Raw genomic sequence first — 19471 nt, forward strand, 5'->3', positions numbered from 1 at the left:
TATAATTTTAACATGCCCCAAAGAGGATTTGGGCCTTTCCCTAAAGGAAAATCAACAGGATGGCAATAAAAATATTTGTAATAAAATTTTCCAATGGTATTTCATTTATTCTGCTTATGAAACTGTGCTTTCTCATGCAGCCAGCCCCCCAGCTGGCCCATTTCGAGCCAGGAAAAACCCCGTTGCAGCCACTGGCTTTGGAATTATCTCTCATATTGTGAATTTTAATGCTTGATGGTCTATTGCCAAAAAAGGGCATGGCACTGTTTTTTGTGGCAAGTCAGCCTTTTCTCTTCACCATCATGAGGACCTGTGATGAATCTGAATACTTGTAAATGCAAAAATGCCGTTTTTCATAAATGAAACAGACACAGTCACATCTCTAACTATACTTCAACATTTTGGCTTTGGATCATTGCCTCTGTCATCTTATCCTACCTTTCAACAAACAGTAAAAGTGTTATGCATTATTATGGTGACAAATTAAGTATTGATCAAACCAGCGCTGCACCCAGGAGTGACAGCAAGTACCTGCGGTTGCTCTACAGATGTCAGTAGGAACTGCCGTTGTCCCACTGCTAGCCACGTCACTCTGCATTCAGGCTAAGCCTATTTTCCTGCACCTGCTGAGCTCCTGCGAGCAGGAAGCTATTCATTAATCCAGTTCTAAGTGAACCCTCTTAATACTGGTCACCATGCCCTGTGGGAACCGAGTGATTAATTTCAGCGAACAAACTGCTGCACCGAGTACCACGCCACAGCAGGAAACGCAAAACAAGCTCGCAGCCCAAAGCTGACCGGTGTGGCTTCACTTTTCAATTTAAATGCTAATTTAGCGAGCAGCAAAACCAATACTGTATAATGACAGGGTGACTTTGAAAAGGACTGAGATTACGCGCTGCTGATAACATAAGAAAGAAAAGAGAAATCCAAAGGGAACTAGAGACTCCATAGGTGACCCCCCACCTCCTCCTCATTTACTCCTGCAAGAGTAGCTGAGGGTACATTTGCATATCAGAGAATATGGATAGCTCTGTCTTTTACATGCCACATGGCTTAATGAGAAGCAGTGCCACTTTTCAGATATCATTCTGAGATAATCTTCCCAGGGAGACGGTATAGATTCATCCAAAAAGTGCAGGCTAGGCCTCACTTCATAAAGATGTTAACAAAGGGAATGTCAAGTCTTTTCTGAAGGTCTGCTTTTCACTCACTTAGAATAATTCACAGAGACAATACATTCCAGAACTACATATTAACTGACTCCTTAGGGGATGTCTCATTAGCTTTCACTTAGTACTGTGGTACTCATCAATGGACTTGTACCTTGTGCTAAAGAACCATGTGCATACGAATGTTCTCTCAAGTCTCTGTCACATTGTGACATCACCCAGCACTTCTGAACACGATGAGCAGCTCTGCGAAAAATGGTGCATGTGGCAGATGGGTTGGAAAAAAAAAATAATGAGATTCACTCAAAGTGCTTTTGGCACACAGTCCATTTTACAGTGATTTGCCTTTGACTCAGAGACTCTATGAATACAGTAAAAACAGTTCCCGCAGGTCTTTTTGAGACTGAGGAAGACGGGCACTGCTCAGATATGACTTTAATTAAACCAATTTCCAAACTGGTGCTCGAGCTAATAGAGTTTAGTTTAAATATGTTTATTTGTTGCCAGTGTGCTCAGCAGAACCTGAAGGATATGTTAAACACCAAGTTACAGTTTACAGTTCAACAAGAAAAAAATAAAATAAATAAAAATCGCCTTGTTTTTCCTATAATCATACGGGGCTGTGAGCAAACATGGTGATCGGTGGCACGGCTGCCCCTTAAAATGACATCTGCTGTCCCTGTGGTCGGCCAAAGTCTCCACTCAGTTCTGTAAACACCAGAAGGCCTGGGAGGAGAGGGGGCCAGCGACAAGAAGGATACTGGATATCTCTGTCACCCTTTGTGTAAATGTCACAGGAAAGTACGAGAACATGAACCATCACTTGTTAGTTTAGACTGCGTGGTGCAATTAGTCCACAAAAAACAGAAAGAAAAAAAATCAGACCGCTAGTTCAGGATGTTTTGAACAAATTTCAGTGCGGTAGCTTGAGTCATACTGCGGTTAATGTTTTGCCGTTTCCATTTGAAGGGCTCTACCTCTGAGTGTACCTAGCTACTCCTACACAAACTCTACTCGCAGAGGCTCCCAACAACAGAAACAGGCGAGGGATTTAAATGACACAGAACACAAGGCCAAACACATCAGCGAACAACACCATAATGAGACTGGCACATCTATTATCTTTGAAACATTTCAAACACTGTGGGGAGATTCGAAAGTGGTCCAGGTGCATGTTTGAAAAGGAGCTGGAGGCCAGAGTTCCTGTGACTACTTACTGGACCATCAGCTCTTATCATGCAGATGAGTGGAGCTATGAAAATTAATGGAAAATACTAAAGTGGGTAAAGTAATAGCAGCGAGGTCTCTCGGACAGAGCATCTTTTTTATGTTGTCTTCATATAAAGACCTTCGATGGTATGAATCAGTATGTTACATGATTTGAGGAAACAGAAATGTCAGCAGTGGAACTGGTTTCAGCTGGATTTGCAGAATAAACAAAGGGTTTAAAAGGGTTTGCTTTGTTCGATTATGTAAGAGCCGTAGTTTTGTTTTTCACTTTCTTTCTGAAGGAGGCATCCATTATTCTTTTCTCTTTTTTCAGTTTGCTGATCAACAACCGAAAGTCCACAGAACGGAACAGCAGCAAATATTAAGGATGCACATTTGTGAAATTCTGGATACCAGTATTTAAAATTAAAATCTGCTCAGTGCCAATACTGATTTTTTTTTCAGGTTTTGGTTGAAATTTGTTCCTTAGTTTCTCAACATTTGGTGTGACATACAGTACTAGTAAAGTGTTGGCTGCTAACAATGGTAAATGACATCTTATTTATACATCATGCTGATGTAACGATACTAATGTATTGCTATACTGTTGTACATCTAGCAAATATTCGCTTTCCAGAAGCAAACAAATTATTCTATTAGAATAGTAAATATTAATCACTTGATAAACTAATTAAGAGATCAATACACACCTTCCCAGAACATTTAAGCATGTTAGAAAGGACCTGTCAAGCTTCCTTGCATAAATAATAGTTAGATTTTTTTTTTAAAAACTTCTGATGAATATTTTTATTTTTTAATAAAAGAAAATAGCCTGAAGAAGAAGTGTGTGTTAAGCAGCATGTTCATATACTCCAACTAATTCTGACAATAAGGACAGTTAACAGGCTGCTCTTCAAGGTTCATTGTTGTAAAAGATGCCGCTACAGTCTGAGAGGCTAATGCCGAAATGCTTTGAATTTGCAATTTTCCTAATGGCCAGAAGGGGGGGTTCCTTCTCTGGCTGCAAAAAGATCTGCTCACTTGATCCATAACTTCAGTAGAATTCCTGATAAGTGTCTCAGTCGCTAGTTTCTTTTTCAATATGACATGATGTTAATTTTAAAATTTACTGCCCCAATTTGAGTCTAAACCGATGACGGCACGTGTGTGGTACGTGATGGTATGGTATGTATATGAAAAAGTTAACTGTGAATCATAGATTGTTACGAAATGAGTAGGTTTGTGTAACTACATTGCAGCACAAACATTTCTGTGTCTTACAGATGGATCGCCAACTGATGAGGACGTGTTAAGACATTCACTGACTGACTAGCCAAGGACATGAATTGGATGATTTCCAGTGCTCAGGCCTGACCGGTGACCAGCTGTCAACCTCACATACAATATACAATTATGTACCAGTCTGTTTTATGCACACGCACAGCGGGGCAGGCTAATACTCGCACCCAGACTCACTGCCACACGTTAGCAGCCCTTCGCTGCGAGTGAGGACAAGTGTTTTTAAAAGTAAACCACGAGACCACCATGAAAACGTATGTAGCAACAAACCTAAGGAGAAACTTAAAAAACATTTACCAAGCTGAACATTTTAAAGACACTAATAAAGGAAAAGCGGAAAACGCTAAAGCTAGCAAGAGTGCAGCGCTAGCCACGAGCTAGCAAGCTCAGTATTAGCAAACAATCAAAGAATGTACGAGGAAAATTGTGGAAACAAGTGAATTTATAAACAGTTATAATCTTAGAAAATCAATTACGATCAGAAAAAGTTAGTATCATCTGTTAAATCTGAAATCAGTGTATCTGTGTTTGCAACCAATCCAGGAAGTTAACTTGTAAGCAGTTAACTGCTCAGTTAGCCAACTATAACCGATTTTACCAACACAGCAAGCTAGGAGTGTGAAAACCCATTTAACTGCTGTCTGACACCATGAATCCACTCTTTCATAATAATTTTGTATTGTACGTTTATCACCACAGTCTACTAACAACCATCATCGACAGGCACAGCAGTCTATTTTGAAAAATCTCAGCTCTGTGTTAATTTCCAAAAGCTATAAACACTGTATACATGTACAGCAAGCATATGGCACAATATATGCAAGAAATCTCCTGCAAGACTGTGTGTATCTGGATCCCATGTTCTCCTTTCTGGGTCTCTATAAAATGTGCTTATAGAGCACACTCTGTGATCTATTGCTTGAGAGAGTTACATAGAGCCCCTCATTCATTTTGCTTTCAAGCCCTCCAACAATACCCAAGTGAAATATGACTTTCTATACTTTACATGTCATCCATTCTGTCTCTCTCCCACTACACCACTAAATATAACCTCTGTCAGTTATTGTCCACTGGCCACCCACTGAATATTTCATTGTTCTTTAATAAAGACTGGACTTCCTTGTGTTTTGTTACAGTGACAAGCTGTGACGGTGACGCTGATCAGCACATTATTGGAGGGATACGGCGATGTAACATAAGCTTGTGCGACTGCGTTGGCAGAGAGTCGCATGTGGCATGCTGTGCGTGTGTGTGTGTGTGTGGGTGTGTCTGTGTGCTGTCACGGTAAAATCAATACTGGGTGAAAAGCAAATGAAAAAAACTCGAGCAAGTTTGTGGAGTTCAGCCTCAAACGTTTACTGAAATGTGGCGAATTTCGAGTCAATTTCACGGACTGCTGGTGTGGCACCGTGAATTCATTTGAGATTATAAGGAAAACACAAGATTAACAGGAAACTTTCACAACACACACACATATGCACAAACACACATTATCTGTATGAAATACATAATACAGTGAAAGAGTAATCATTACTTTACTGGTTGGGCAATTAGTTTTGTTATTTTCAAATCTTCAGTCTTGCGTACCTGTCTTGCGTCTTTGTTTTGGCTGAAGAGAGAAGATGACCATTAAAGCTCCCATGATGCCCTCTAGACTTTCTCGCTTAGTGATCTAGAAGTCCTGCTAGATTTCGCACACTTTCCCTCCCACAACTGGGTCGGCTTGAGAGTGAAAATGGAGGGGAAAAAATCCACTGATGTGCTGGGATCCTCACATTAGGAGAAAATAAAGTAAAATCTGGTCTCCGGTCCAAACTTCTCCTTTATATTCACCGTGTTAGGTGGGCTGTACGTAGAGCGGTAGGAGTGGGAGTAAAACATGCGTGCCTCTGTTGAGTTTTGAATTTTGACGCGCACGCTCTGCAGCCCCCCTCCCTCCTCTCCCTCCTCTCCCTTCATAGTGTTCCCACTATGAAGTGAGAGCTTGCTGGCTGATCTCTGCACTGCAAAAGCTACTTTGTACCACTTGAGCACCTAGATTAATTGAGCGCTATGAGAGAAAGGCAGAAGCATGCTGTGGAGAGTGTTTGCCGCTGCTCTTTTCAACAGACCTTTCCTCACACGGGGAGGGTAAAGCTGGAGGGAGGCGAGAGAGCTCATACTGTAGATAGACATTTTTCCTCGCTAGCTGCCTTTTAACTATATCTCCTGCTGGGAATGGGAGGAGAAAACCACGCTGTGTCCACGGCAGTAAGTTAGAGCTGATCTCTCAGGCTGGTGGCTGGTGTAAATATTTAAATTATGTGCAACGTTGCTTGTGCATAATTTAAAGTCTTCTCGTTGCAAATGCTGAAAACCATTTTATGGATTAATGACAGAGCAGTTTTAATGTAACGTAGCCCAACCGAGGTATAGCAGAAAACTTACAACAGAAAATCTTGCAGTGTGATTTTATGAGAGATAACAGCATGGTATGTATATAAGAATGGTTTCTGATGCAATACTGATTCAGTACTCATAACATCGAATAAAGTCTCCTACTTCCATGCCTTTATCCACCCTGAAAAATAAAGTAATTGCCTCTTCACTGCTGATCCTGCACCGGCTTACGTGGCAGAGTCAGGCTGACTTCGTGGCAGATCTTCAGGATTAGGTCAACAGGTCAGAAAAACGCTGAGGCCCACATCTCTTTTATTCTCATCCTTTGCTTGGAACATGTGAAAAAAAATACAGCAGAGATGCTTTGCCTGATGTGACACATCAAAAGGGGAAAATAGAATGAAAAACACTTCCGCTCCCTATGCCACCCACACGCAATTCATTTCATGAACTGTGTGACAGCAGTCCAATTCAGGAAAAAAAGAAAAAAAAGAACAGCCAACCACAGCAATCAAGTACCAATTTGCGCCCACTCCATTAACCTGCTTCCTGCCTGCTGTGTGTTCTTTGTTGCTCGGAGGCCTCTTTCAGACAGAAGTTAAAGAGCAGTTTAACTTCCACCTTTAGCAAACCCACTCTCGAAACCAAGTATATATGCAATCTACACAAAAAGAAACAGACAAATGAATGTCTGTAGCTATTCTGAGGTTCAAGGACTTTTAAATCACCAACGCAGAGTCCATTTCTTTAGTAAATTTTCTCCTGAAGGAATCTGAACAGCATTTACTGCAGCATTAGATTACCAACCACCTCGCTATTTCATACTCAGCAAAAGCATTTATGCTATTTGTCATGCTATATTTTCCTCCACTGGGGTCAGGGAACAGCGATTTTAAACAGGCTCAGCATTACTGTGGCTACATACAGTACGATAACTTACTGCCTTCATTTAACTTCATTAATATGACCATTTTCAGACAACCAGAGCGCCCACTGGATGCTTACCACTGCAGTGTTTGATAGTTAAAGTGGAAACATTATGCTTATTTCCACCTCCTTGCTTTTATCCTTGAACTCTACTAATGTGGCTTTGTATGATTCTCAGTTGACAATAACTGTTATTTATCTGGTTGCTCCTTGCAAACAGCATATTTGAACAGCAGATGGGCGGGGCTTCTGTTCCTGAGACAGCCATAAAAAGTATATCCCCTCCCTTTGGCATCATACAGATCCAAGAGTAGCAGTCATAAACAGAGCGTTTAAAGAGCCTGATTATTAGAGAACACGAGCGTTCGGCTCATAAAGATTATTTGTGCATTCACTGACCTCATAATTTGAAATGCTGGAATATATGCATGTATAGTGTGTGTGAATGAAAGCTAGTTAACCAAGTAAAATTGCATTATAGTAAACCTAATTGGCACTCTAAGAAAGTGTCAAAAGTATAGACACTCAATATGAACTCCATCTTCAAACCGAGTTTGAAGATTGGTCCAAACCAGCTGAGCATGGCTCTTCAAAGGGTATCCTAATTATGTTGGAGCAGTAATGATTTTTCATTAAATTGGACACTCCAGAGAATAGGATGAAATAATCAAATGTCTCTGGGGTGAATCATCCCCGCATATGCTGAGGCATATTCCACACCACTTAAGGAAAACAATCTAAAAACAATCTGATTAGCTACATGGGTTTGGAGAGAGAAAGTGCAATAGCAGCATAAGTGCTTCGTAACTGGAACAAAGTTGGAATTTGAAGTTTACAGAGCTCTCCGGTAACAACGAGGCCTGGTCAAATCCAAAGACTACTGTTCAAAACAGCACGCAATCCCCCTGTAACTTCAAGAAATCAACACTTCACCATCTAAAGCAGGCAGGTGCTCTGCTGCCCACACGCACAAACATGCTTGATATGGTTCTCCTGTTGCTTTTCTTTCCTTCTTCCCTGCTTTCTTCCTCCCGTTGTTTCCTGTTGATCAAACTGTGCATATAGAGCGCTTCGTTAAAAGAAATCCTGGAAGGCTGTAGGTGTTTGTGACTCAGCACAGGCTGGCGAGCTATAGCCTCACTGTCTTCTGAACTAAGGGTGGGAAAAGGCAAATGCAAATTGCACTTGAGCCGTAGCTGCAGGAAGCTTGTGAACAGTAACTGAAGCGAGATGAGAGCGATGAATCAGACAGGTTGAGGTCTGAAGAGGTGGCTGCAGGTGGACCAAAACAGGAGGTGCGTGCAATCCATCAACACAGAGTGCACAGAATAAATGATATACCAGAGGGAACCTGACTGAAACTCAGCTGCAAACATTTTTAAAAAAGGTTATGATGGTTTATTTTGGCCTTTTGTACAGATTAGGTAACTGATAAAAATGGTGCAATGCGCTGTAAATGAAAGTGTCTGAAAGCAGCGGTGAAAGGGTAGAGCACGTTTGATATAGGATCGTTTGATCCAGTTTTAAAAACTCCAAAGTCTATTAATGCTCATGATTCATTCAAATGATATCACTTTATCAAGTCAGTTTTAATCAGTTCCATGATTTTTTTAAAATTTTATTTATATAGTGCCAAATCACAACAGCAGTCATCTTAAGGCTTTACACTGTAAGGTAGAGAGGCACCATAATAACACAGACAAACCTTACCAATCTAATGACCGACTTTGAGTAAGCACTTGACGACAGTGGGAAGGAAAAACACCCTTTTACAGGAAGAAACCTCCAGCAGAACTACGCCATCTACCTCTACCAGTACACACTTCAAGTAGGGGGAGGGGCCAGTCGCAAGTCATTTATGGTAAATGTAGTAAGCTCAAATATGTACAGCTTTGGAATGTGTTGTACTTGGAAAAAGGGTGTATCCTAGTCATAAACACGTGCAATGTATTAAGTGAATTCGCTGCTTACTGAATATAACTCATTGAACTGTGGAGCTCACACTTCATGGAGTCCGTTCTTGCTTTATCCATTGAAGGTTCCCATAAAATGCATTCAAACGAGATGTACTCAAAGAAAGACAGCAGCACTTTGACTACTGCAGTTTTATCGGTTCATTTTAAGTACTGATGAATGTGTTGGAACAGCCCGTTCTCACTCCCGACCCGTAATATACTGACATTTGTCACGTCTCGAGGCGTTCCATGGGAACGCAAAAGGTGACCTTCCGCGTACCTATGTTACGCGCCGGATTGTGGATGAAATCGAATAGAATGACGCTCCAGCGGTAACACAGGTTCCAACCGTGTATTCCAGCACTAACCATAACCTTATCCCTAACCTTAACCACCCCGTTAATCGTGTTAGATAGTGTTTTCCAAAGCAATCTAAGTAAAATAAACGCACATGTGTAGTTTGATTCCAAACGGTTCTCATGTGTCCTCATTTTTCGGAACTTGTAATATAGGGACGTGTTGGGTGGCCAAAAGCACAGCTAGCGTAAAATGTTACGCTTTGGGAGTGAGAACGTGTTGGTTGGAAATGTCTTCATGGACATTTTGTATGTTGTATTTTATAACCAAGAGTAAATGCTATGTTTTCTTTTCTTCAAGCTAAAAACATGCAACTATAAACTGTTTGAAATCTGCAAGATGCATCAACAGAATTACACAATTACTCGATGTTTCCACCACATCTCAGATCTAATTAGCTGCATATTTCTTGTAAACACAACACGTACTGGGGATAAACATTAGGTAATATTTGCTGGTGTACTGATAATAGAGAACATTTATAGTGGGTCTTTGCTGATTTTATGAGAGACTTATTCGTGCTTTGTCAATGTTTAAGCAGCCGTATCTAAGCCACGGGAGTTTTTAGACCAACTGCAATTTGCCAGAATAATTTGTCGACAATCATAATAATGAAGTTAATATTAAGGGCACAATGTCAATTATTCACTTGGTCCACCATCGGTTTAGACTGATGGCTGGATCAACTTCACTTAATCAGCTCCTCTAATTTGTCTTGAACTAACTTTACTCGAGTTTGGACTTCGAATAAATAATGTATGCAGGTGTAGTTTTATTTCTGGCCATGATGTAATACTGATGAGAAAACCAGAGAACAAAACTATACTTATTTATCATTGTTTAATTTGTGCTAGGCTTTTCTATCGCTTAAGGAATGAATGTGAGAAAGTAAGAGACTCAGCACTTTTACATTGTGTTTAATTAAAACTAAACTATTTTAAAAAATGTTCTTTTCACCGTGTTAATAAAAAACCTACACACTGGAACTCATACAGCTTTAAACTAGTTTAATTCAGCAAGTCGATGGATCCATCAGGGGCAAATGGAGGTTTAGTACCAGCCACAGCCATCCAAATGCTATGCAATATGTATTACTTTTGCTATGGCTCAGTTTTCACATCGTCCACTAAGTGGCAGCAAAACTGTGCAAGTTCAACAAAGCCAACATTTACTATACACTGCTCACTTTTTTAAAACGTTATCAGTGCCAGAAACAGGACAAACTCGATAAGCATCTCACAGTAAGAGATTTTCAAACCTTTTTCCCTTGATTAGGACATAAGTTGCAGTACTATGAGTTCTAGTCCTCCATCAGTCCTTGTTATACATACATAAAGAGAGAGAGCTGTAAAATTAACTACTAGCATGCCATTAGTGTTGGCTGTATATCATTAAATTAAGCCCAAAACACAGAAATGGAAAAAAAAAAGTGGAATTACAAGTATAATCAGCTTGTTTGATGTATTCTATAATTATATATATTAGAAAATGACAAAAATCAGTGTGAAAAAGCATCTTCTATCAAACAAACACAGCCATGACCTCTAGGATACAGTGAGGCTTTTCTTTTTGCTCCACCATCAGTTGCATGCATGAAAGCAGACAGTAGAGGGCGCAATTGATCTTGAAAACTAAGAGCACCACACACAGCCTTCTAACAGTCCAAATACATACCTGGAAGGGAAATCATTTCTCGTGATCTTTACAATAATGTCACATTATCTTGCTAAAAGCAAGCACGCCGTGCTCCCACTTCTTCTATCTAAACATTATTTAGATGACAAGCACTTACCTTTAAACAACCACACATGACACGCAACACAGATCTTATAACAAAGATTAGCATCTCTTGACAAAACGAACAATGTAAATAACAGAGAGCAGACGTGCTTTTTTTTCTCTTCTTTTCCGTGACGCAACCCATAGCCTGCCAAAAGTACACTGCAAGGTGTCAAGAGATTATTCTAAAACAAACTATAAATCTTCTTTCAATATACATTTGAAAGAAAAAAAAAAAGAACATGTCACACCAGGCAGAGACGATCCCGCCTGTTTGAAGGCTGCTGAGAGTTTCGGTCGTGATGGAAAACTCGAAGCAGGAGTCAGAGAGTTTCAGAAAAATGTACTAAGAACTACAAGCAAATAAGCACAATTTCAAGAGGAAATGAAATGGAAGGAGGACAGGAAAATGGTACATTAAGCCTTTTCAGTCAGAAGTCATTACCATAAGACAAAAAATTCTTAATCAGGAGTACATTTAGCTCAAGATAAGAAGAAAGAATGCCATTAAGTCGCAATGCAGGGAATACAGTGTCGCTACAGTATATTGGTAAAATGGCAGAAAAAATGACTGCTCTATGCTTTATGCATTAATGGATGCAGAAAAGCTGAAACTGAGCCCAGTGCAACCTCACTACTGTCCAAAACAAGAATATTTAGGCAGCAGGTATACCCAACATCATGATTTAGGGAGAACCTGCCTGCTGGTTGTCATTGGAGATCAATTAAGAATGGTCTTTAGAGGACATAAGAGACGTGGTGGGTGCAGGGTTTGTCATGGGGCTTACTTTCAAAGCACAGCAGCAGCAGATTATGTAGCAGAGTTTGCTCGTGCAGGCTTTACTTTGCAGTCATATAAGAGAAATGGCTTCCCTTGCACACAAATCATAATGATGCAACAATAAAAATGCCAGAATCAGAATATGCACACTCAGCTCCTTCTTTTTCCTGCACAGCAATCAAAGTGTTTTCTCTCTTCTACGCCCCCGTCTGTAAAGTGATTCTCCTAACATCCTGGGACTGGTCTAAACCATAACGTGGGGCTGCAATGACACTGGGCTGCACTACCTGCCCAGATGGTCTGTATCAGTGGGGAACTGGACTGCGTGGGGTGCGCCGCATCCAACTGCCATCAATCACAGGCAAATATGGTCCAGGAGAAAAAGCTTACTTCCCTTCAAATTGTGGCAGAAAAACAAAAAAAACAATTTCCACAACAGGGCAAAGTGCGGCAATATAGCCACTCTAATGTTTAGTGAACCCCAGTGGGTTCGCTATTTGTTTGCTTCTATCTTAGCTAACAAAATATCTCGTGTTCAATGAGGTAGCACAGTCATTTGGGGAGATGTGGAAGAGACAGAGGAAGAATTGGCGAGCTTAATGTATTTATGAACTTTTTTCTTCCCCCTTTTTCCACAGCCGTAAACAGAGGAGAGGTGTATGACTCAGCACTACCTTTAATGACGCATCCAAGTACAGAACTTTCCCGAAGCCATAATAAAAACCGAGCAGCAGGCCATAATTTTAATCAAACTGTCCTGCTGCCATATGAAGCACAACCAGGCAGCATTACTGAGAAACTGTTGAAAACAAATAACTTCTTACTGCAGCCCAGACGCCACACAGATTTCAAACCCACACCCTGCACCAGTGGTTATATGAGGCTTTCAACGTCAGCCGAGCAGTTACAGTTGGACGTGAGGCTCAATGGCACCCGCTCGAGTGGATCTGTCATTAGCCCGGCCCCACCTGCTGCCACCGTGCACCCCGTAGGCCGCGCCTGTGTCACATTCTTTTATTACAACCCTCCCCGACACGAAGCTGCTGTCTACCGAGCCCACTCTTACAGATCAGTGCCCACTGAGGCGTGCGCGATGTCGGAAAGTGTCCAAAGCGGCATGGAAAAATTACAACAGAGCTGCTAAAGTGGTGCTTTTCTGCTCAGCCAGTTGAGAAATGTGTCGGGTCAAGCCAAAATCAAAAATCTCACTGAGCAGCAACAAATAAAAAATCCGCACTGATGCAGGAAGACCAAATTATTGTTTTTCCTCCCCTTAACCAAACCACTTTCCTCGCTTCTTAACACAGTGGATATTGCACTGCAGCTGCGTAATGAGAAGTGTTCGCAGTGAATCATAGCTTCTCACATCTCCAAATAAAAAAGGAAAAAAAACGATGAAACTCGTGCTGAGATGTGAGGATGAACCCAATAAAACCTTCCGAGGCACATGCAGTGGCATGATTGCCAGCTATTGTGGCGGTACGAATATCACAAAATAAGCAATCCACAAGCAACATGAAAACATAATTTAATGCTCCTTTGAATCGGTGCGATCATAAACCCCAAGGGCAATAAACATTCCTCCTCACTCCAGTTCATTTTTAGCAATACTGTACATTATCATTCTAAGCATATCTTACCCAATTGTGTTCTGCTTGAGATGGCAAGGGAGCAGTTTAGTTCACTGAGTGAGAAATTATACTGACATATTAAATATGTGCTCTTTAATAAGATCACTCTGTTTTAGTCATATATACCGTTCAGCTCAGAGGGTGGGGACTTATCCCAGGGGTATCAGGAACATTAGTAGTTGGTGCACATTTGAAATTTGTATTTTGGCATTATGGAGACATAAAACCAGTGGAAAACTTTTAATTAAAGACAAATTCTGGTCTGTAACACGTAGGTTGAAAGGGATTAATGACAAAATGGTATAATATCCTCCACGGATCTTTTGTGAGTTCCACTGTTGGATAAACAAATTGTATGAGTACCCCTTTGAGGTCACAGTTATAAGATGACACTCATAACAAACTGGTAGATTTATTAGGTCAGTAAACTGACCTGCTAATAGAGCCAAAATGGTTCTGAAACCACAAAGACCGAATCCACAGTTCACCGTCTCATATCGAGGCTCTATCTTCTTGTGTCACAATACCGGCTTACAATGAGCTGCTGTTGAGCAATCACAGACATATTCAAAGAGCGTTTGTTTCCTGGAAGAGATGTTGTAAAGGTTATATAAGGTACAGCAGCTTTGTGCATGGAAGTCAGGGATGGAAGTTGATGGCTGCTGCAAAGAGGGTGGATAACTTCATTACTATAGTCAGCTGATGGAACATATTGTATATTAGCAAATAGAGTCTGACAGATATATTGGCGGCGATGATATGAACTATTTCCTCATAAATTGATATTGGCATTTATAATGGTTCATAAATGGAAATGTATAAAGTAAAGAAGGTACAAACATCTTTTATCGACGCTATGATTGTTTTTGTTGCATAGTATGTCCACCAGGGGGCACTCTATAACATTATTGTTATAAAAATCTGTTGCGTTTTGAATGCAACAAACAATAACAAGAAAAACAACACTATTTTAAAACTGCATTGTCATTGTAAGAAGTCATAAATAATACATTTTAGGTAAATCTATTTTTGTGCACCTGAAAGAAAAAATATCCGCTGATATTTTAGATTTTTAAATCATCAAATATCGGTATTTGTATTGGTCTGACAAATCCTATTCCGGTCAGGATCTGTGAACAATTTTTGCAAGCATCACTATTTGTGCTCGTGTAAACACCACATGCACAAATATATGCAAAGATCTAGCTTAAATAAAATGATATTTAGCCATGTGCTAATGATGACCATGCTAGTTAGACACCTGGACCTGCCTGATTAAAGCATGCTAGTTTGGTGAAAGCTACAAAGTTTTAAGATCCAATTGTGATCTAGCAAAAACACTGGTTTAAAACAAACTGTGGATTTGTAGAATTACACCACCACTATCAGTAATGTATACAACAAAGCAATATTCATCTCAATTGTCTATTAGCAAATAGACAAAGTATGGTGCTGAATGGATTGGATGAATGAAAGTATGTTTCAGTGTTTATGAACTTCGAATTACTATTAAAAATAATTTAGTTGGCAATTATTCCAGTAAGGTTTTGGTCACTGGATGGGTGAAGCTACATCAAATAGTGCGCCAAAATTTCTACACATGGCAAAAAATTAAGTCACTATTGAAAAAGAAATGACATTACAAGTGGAAATTGCTCCATAGGCTTGACCACTTTGAATGTTTTGCCCATCATGGTCATTTTTTTAACCTCTTTTATATGATTTGAAGAAGTTCATAATATCAGCTGAGTAATACAGTTTAATATCCTTAGACAAACAGCCTTGGCTGTGCCAAGGTCACAAAAAGTGCAATAAATGATGCATTCATCACCTTACTGTGGGCCAAAGTCTCATCTAAAATCTATTAGGCTGGCTCTGATGACAGCTTATCAGCAGCAGTGACAGGTGAAACACTAACCATGTCAATACCGCTAACACTGCGTCGCCTGCCCAACATTCACCAGCTCGCTATTAATAAACCACAGGGTGGAGAGGAAACCCTTTTCCCTGGGTAAATGGCGAGACATGTTGCAATCCATCCTCTTACACAGACCTGGAGACCTTAACCAAACCTTATCTGTGCCAGCAGCTACTGGAATCCTCAAGTATCACCTGCTCTCTTACGTTACCCACATGAAACACAGATTACGTGTCAGTGCTGGGAAGTTGCAGCATGAGTTTCATCACGTTAAGCTGATATTTAGTTCTCTTTCCGAGGCTGTCAGAAAGTGATGATGTTGTTTGAGAGAAAGAGTCGATTTACTCTGCTATTAGTAGTCTTATCTGATGTACTGCGGTAAGAGAGGATGTGAATGTGAACAGCAGCAGCTCCAAATGAGATTATCCTTAAAAAGATGGGTTCACTATCCAATTTAATTGCTGAACTCATGCCAACAGCTTCTGGTCATTAATCCTTGCAGATTGAGAGGGGGATATTAGTATGTGTCTGTTTTATGCCTCTCTAAATCACTCATGTTTGCTCGCAAAGAAATACCGTAATCCCTAATGTGGCCTCTGCGGTTCTTTGCATCTTTGATCTGAAAGTGGAAGCCAATCAATATGTACAATCCACAAGGCTGTGTAAAGCAGAGCCAGCCTCACACACATTGTTGAGTTCACACAGGGATCTACTTTGAAGCAACAGCCCAGACCTACAGGTATAAAATGCCTGCAGACAAACAGTGCTTCTAAAACGTATTATTAGTTTTTAACACCTTTATGATCTGTTGTTATTGTTTTAACAAGCATCCTCGGAAACAAGCGACCAAGGATGAACATTTCTAGTCACAGATTGTCTTCTGAGCGGATACTACAGCACAGAGTACATCCCGTCAGCCTAATTCAGTCGCGCACATTTCACACCAACAGTGGAGAACAAAGTGCTGAATAATACTCTCGGTGTCTCTTAATATACTGAGACAAAGCAAAGGCAATTGCTTCAATACCAAATCCATTGTAAATCTCTCACAGGGCCAAGAATTTGTTGATCTTAGTGCAATATACAGATACATTTCGAAGTGGTACAAACAAAAGTATTGAGCTGTAATACCCAGCTTTAGTGAGGTTCCCTTCATTTGAATCATTTTTAGATGCTATAATAGGCAAAACTACACGTTTTTTCACAATAATAAAAGAAAAATAACACAAAATGCAGAAAAATAAACTGAATTACAGTTTCACGTTCTATTTCGTAAGCACATGCATCAACCCCTCGATACTCTCCAAGCTGAGAAGCCAAAGGCGGGGATGAGCAGGGTTTAAACTAAAACACATTTTTTTAATTTCAGAGACGATTTTAGCAAATATGTTACACTGAGAAATGAGAATTAAATGGCGCCTAAGGTATGCTGAGACGAGACTGGAATATTTTACTCAGTGTAAAGATCCTAATGGAGAGCTGATAAGGGACAAGTGGAATAAAATTATTTTTCCTGTATGAAATATATAATAATAAAAAATGGACATAAAATGGGCTACTGGATGTTAAGAAGATGATAGGTACAAGAAAAAGGTAAAAAAAGATAAAAAAAAAATCCCATTTTAGGCAATAATCCAATTCCCTTCTCTTGATTTAGATGCAGCACTGCAGACCTGGTATGATGTAAAACATGATAGAGCAGGTAAAGCAGCGAATGTGAGCAAGATACACAAAGTAAGTCATGCACAGGGCACAGATCTATAAATTAATCACGTGCCAGTCTTCAGCAGTCTAACTGCTGTTTGACGCATTGCTTCTCTCTTAACACTTTATCTCCAGCTCAAAGTCAAGAAACCCCCTAACCTTTTAAACCACCTCCACACAATACTATAGTGACTGACCTTTCACCCTACCAGGGATATTTCCAGAACCAGCTTGTGTCTCCGGTGTAAGTAACAGAATTCGGTTGAGTTCCTGCTCATAAAAATTACATGACTTTAAGTTGACTGGCAGATATGTGTGTCTGAATTATGCATTGCATGGTAAATACTGACCTCCGTGGGTACTGCTTCCAGAGATGTTTCAGTTCAGTGCATTAAGATCTTAGGCTTAGAGGTCACTGGTTTTAAAAGAGGTGAGAGTATCGTTGTATTATTAAATGTTTATGTGATGTTATGGAGCATGTGGTGAGGACAAGTTCCCAATGCCAAAGGTGAAACGGTCACCTATCATGTAATCTGTTTCTTCAAGTAAACAAACATGCATTAACAGTGTGTAGGCAGTTTGGTGTCTGTGCCATGTTAGTCCTCTGATGGGGCTGACAACCATGAACAACAAAAGTGGCAACTATTGAATTTTAATCCAAATCTATTTTTTGTAACCAGGTAGTTTAGTTGAATAAAATTTTACTAAAGAAATCAGTGAGAACACAACTTATACATGTGCAGTCCCTTTTAAGGTTGGGCGATATGTAACATTTTTCTAACCGACATTCGTCAGTCCAATAAATGACGATAGGTGATATACTAGCAGAACAATGTAATCATGCACGGACATTTTTATGTTTTGTTAGGAGGGAATATTTTGCTTTATTTTCTTGTTTGTTTCAGTATTAATATAGCCACTTTTTGGATTATTCATTACGTCGAAGTTTGGGTTTTTTTTATGTTCGCTGGAAGATACATTTTAATTTTTAACTTATTTTTGTTTCATTTTATATTTGTCTTTTGGTCGAGTGAGTAAGACAGACACTTGAACGGCAACGAAGCCAGCTTCTCTTTGTTTCCCTCCCCACCAGTGTTTTTTTTTTTTTAAATTTAAATAAAATGCTTTTGTTTTTTTAGGCAATAATCCAATTCCCTACTGCTTTTCTTTCTTTCTGTTATGAGTTTGAGTAAATGAATCGCTGCATTTGTTCGCAGCTGGAAGAGGGTGCTGTTAAAACAGCGCTATTATTTTTTTAGTTGACTGCTTCTCTTAGCTTTAACCAACATTATTAGCAAACGTGCTCATGGGCAAATAAATAAATCGCTCTTGTAAAAACAGTCGGTGAAAGGCTCAGCCTATCATGGATGGTCAATATATTCATCCAATCGCCCAACCTTAGTCTCTTTTGGACTTTTTCCTCATTGTAGACCCAAAAAATACAATTTTTGTGCACATTGACACAAATCAATAGATATGAAAATGCAAGGATAAATTTCCAGCCAGGGTACCTGTGACCTGAGTCTGTAGTTGAAATAATTTAAATGTGAAATATATATTTTAGTTTTTTTTAAACTTCGTATTGTAGCATCACTTCTTTCTAGGGTTGGTTGACATAATACTTTATTGAAAAACAACAACAGATTTTTTAACTCTGTGGTTCAAATCTCCACAAGATCTCAGAAAAGTCCAAATTATTTATCAGTGGGCTAACATTATTGGTTGATGTATTTACCAAAATCGACATTGATGGGACCAGATAAAATTTTAATTTTCAAAGTAAAGATGAGACGGGCAAATAGCTTTCAAAATTGTTATGATAATTGACCCCTAACCCCATGGAGTTACACATCTACTCATAACCAAACATAACAACTATTTGGGAAATCTGTTGATATTTCATGTGTCTGAAGGGAAGCTCAGTGACTTGACCTCTGCAGAAAAATATAACAAAGAGTTGCAGAGGACCTACAAAACCACATAAGGAGACAAAAAAGCTTATATCTTTCAGTCTGAATCCCTTCCTCTTGCTGAATCTTATGCAAAAAAATTATGGGTGCTATTACATGTCTCAGACTGCAAGCTTGTTTTCCAATAATCCACAGAGTCGGGTACGCCATTCTCTCCCCGTCAAATGCTCTTTCACTAACACTTGTCAGGTTGGTGCAGTCTACGAATCATGAGGTCTGGCTGGTATTATTAATTCAACAAACACAGAAGCACATACATGTAGAGCCATCTTCACTGTGCTCTCCTCTACATCCACCCACCAACTGTACATAACAAACACAGCAGGTGAATACATTCCAGCATGTCTACACACACCTGAGGGAGGGATTTGTTTTTCCAGCCAAGCACCA

At 39.8% G+C, this 19471-nt stretch overlaps 1 protein-coding gene across 3 annotated transcripts in view; it reads right to left on the reverse strand.

The window, feature by feature from the left end:
* The window catches only part of kcnip4a (potassium voltage-gated channel interacting protein 4a), a 130529-nt gene that overhangs the window by 52136 nt on the left and 58922 nt on the right, over positions 1-19471 (reverse strand). Inside the window, exon 1 of one of the 3 annotated variants that reach the window (XM_063470089.1) lies at positions 5268-5505. The exons of the other annotated variants lie outside the window; for them this stretch is intronic. Within the exon in view, the coding sequence (XP_063326159.1) occupies positions 5268-5322 (55 nt within the window). The 5' untranslated portion in view covers positions 5323-5505. Of the gene's footprint in view, positions 1-5267; positions 5506-19471 lie in introns of those variants that run through there. 3 annotated transcript variants of the gene reach the window in all.

This window comes from Pelmatolapia mariae, linkage group LG3_W (assembly GCF_036321145.2).
Source record: "Pelmatolapia mariae isolate MD_Pm_ZW linkage group LG3_W, Pm_UMD_F_2, whole genome shotgun sequence".
Taxonomy (NCBI): Eukaryota; Metazoa; Chordata; class Actinopteri; order Cichliformes; family Cichlidae; genus Pelmatolapia; species Pelmatolapia mariae.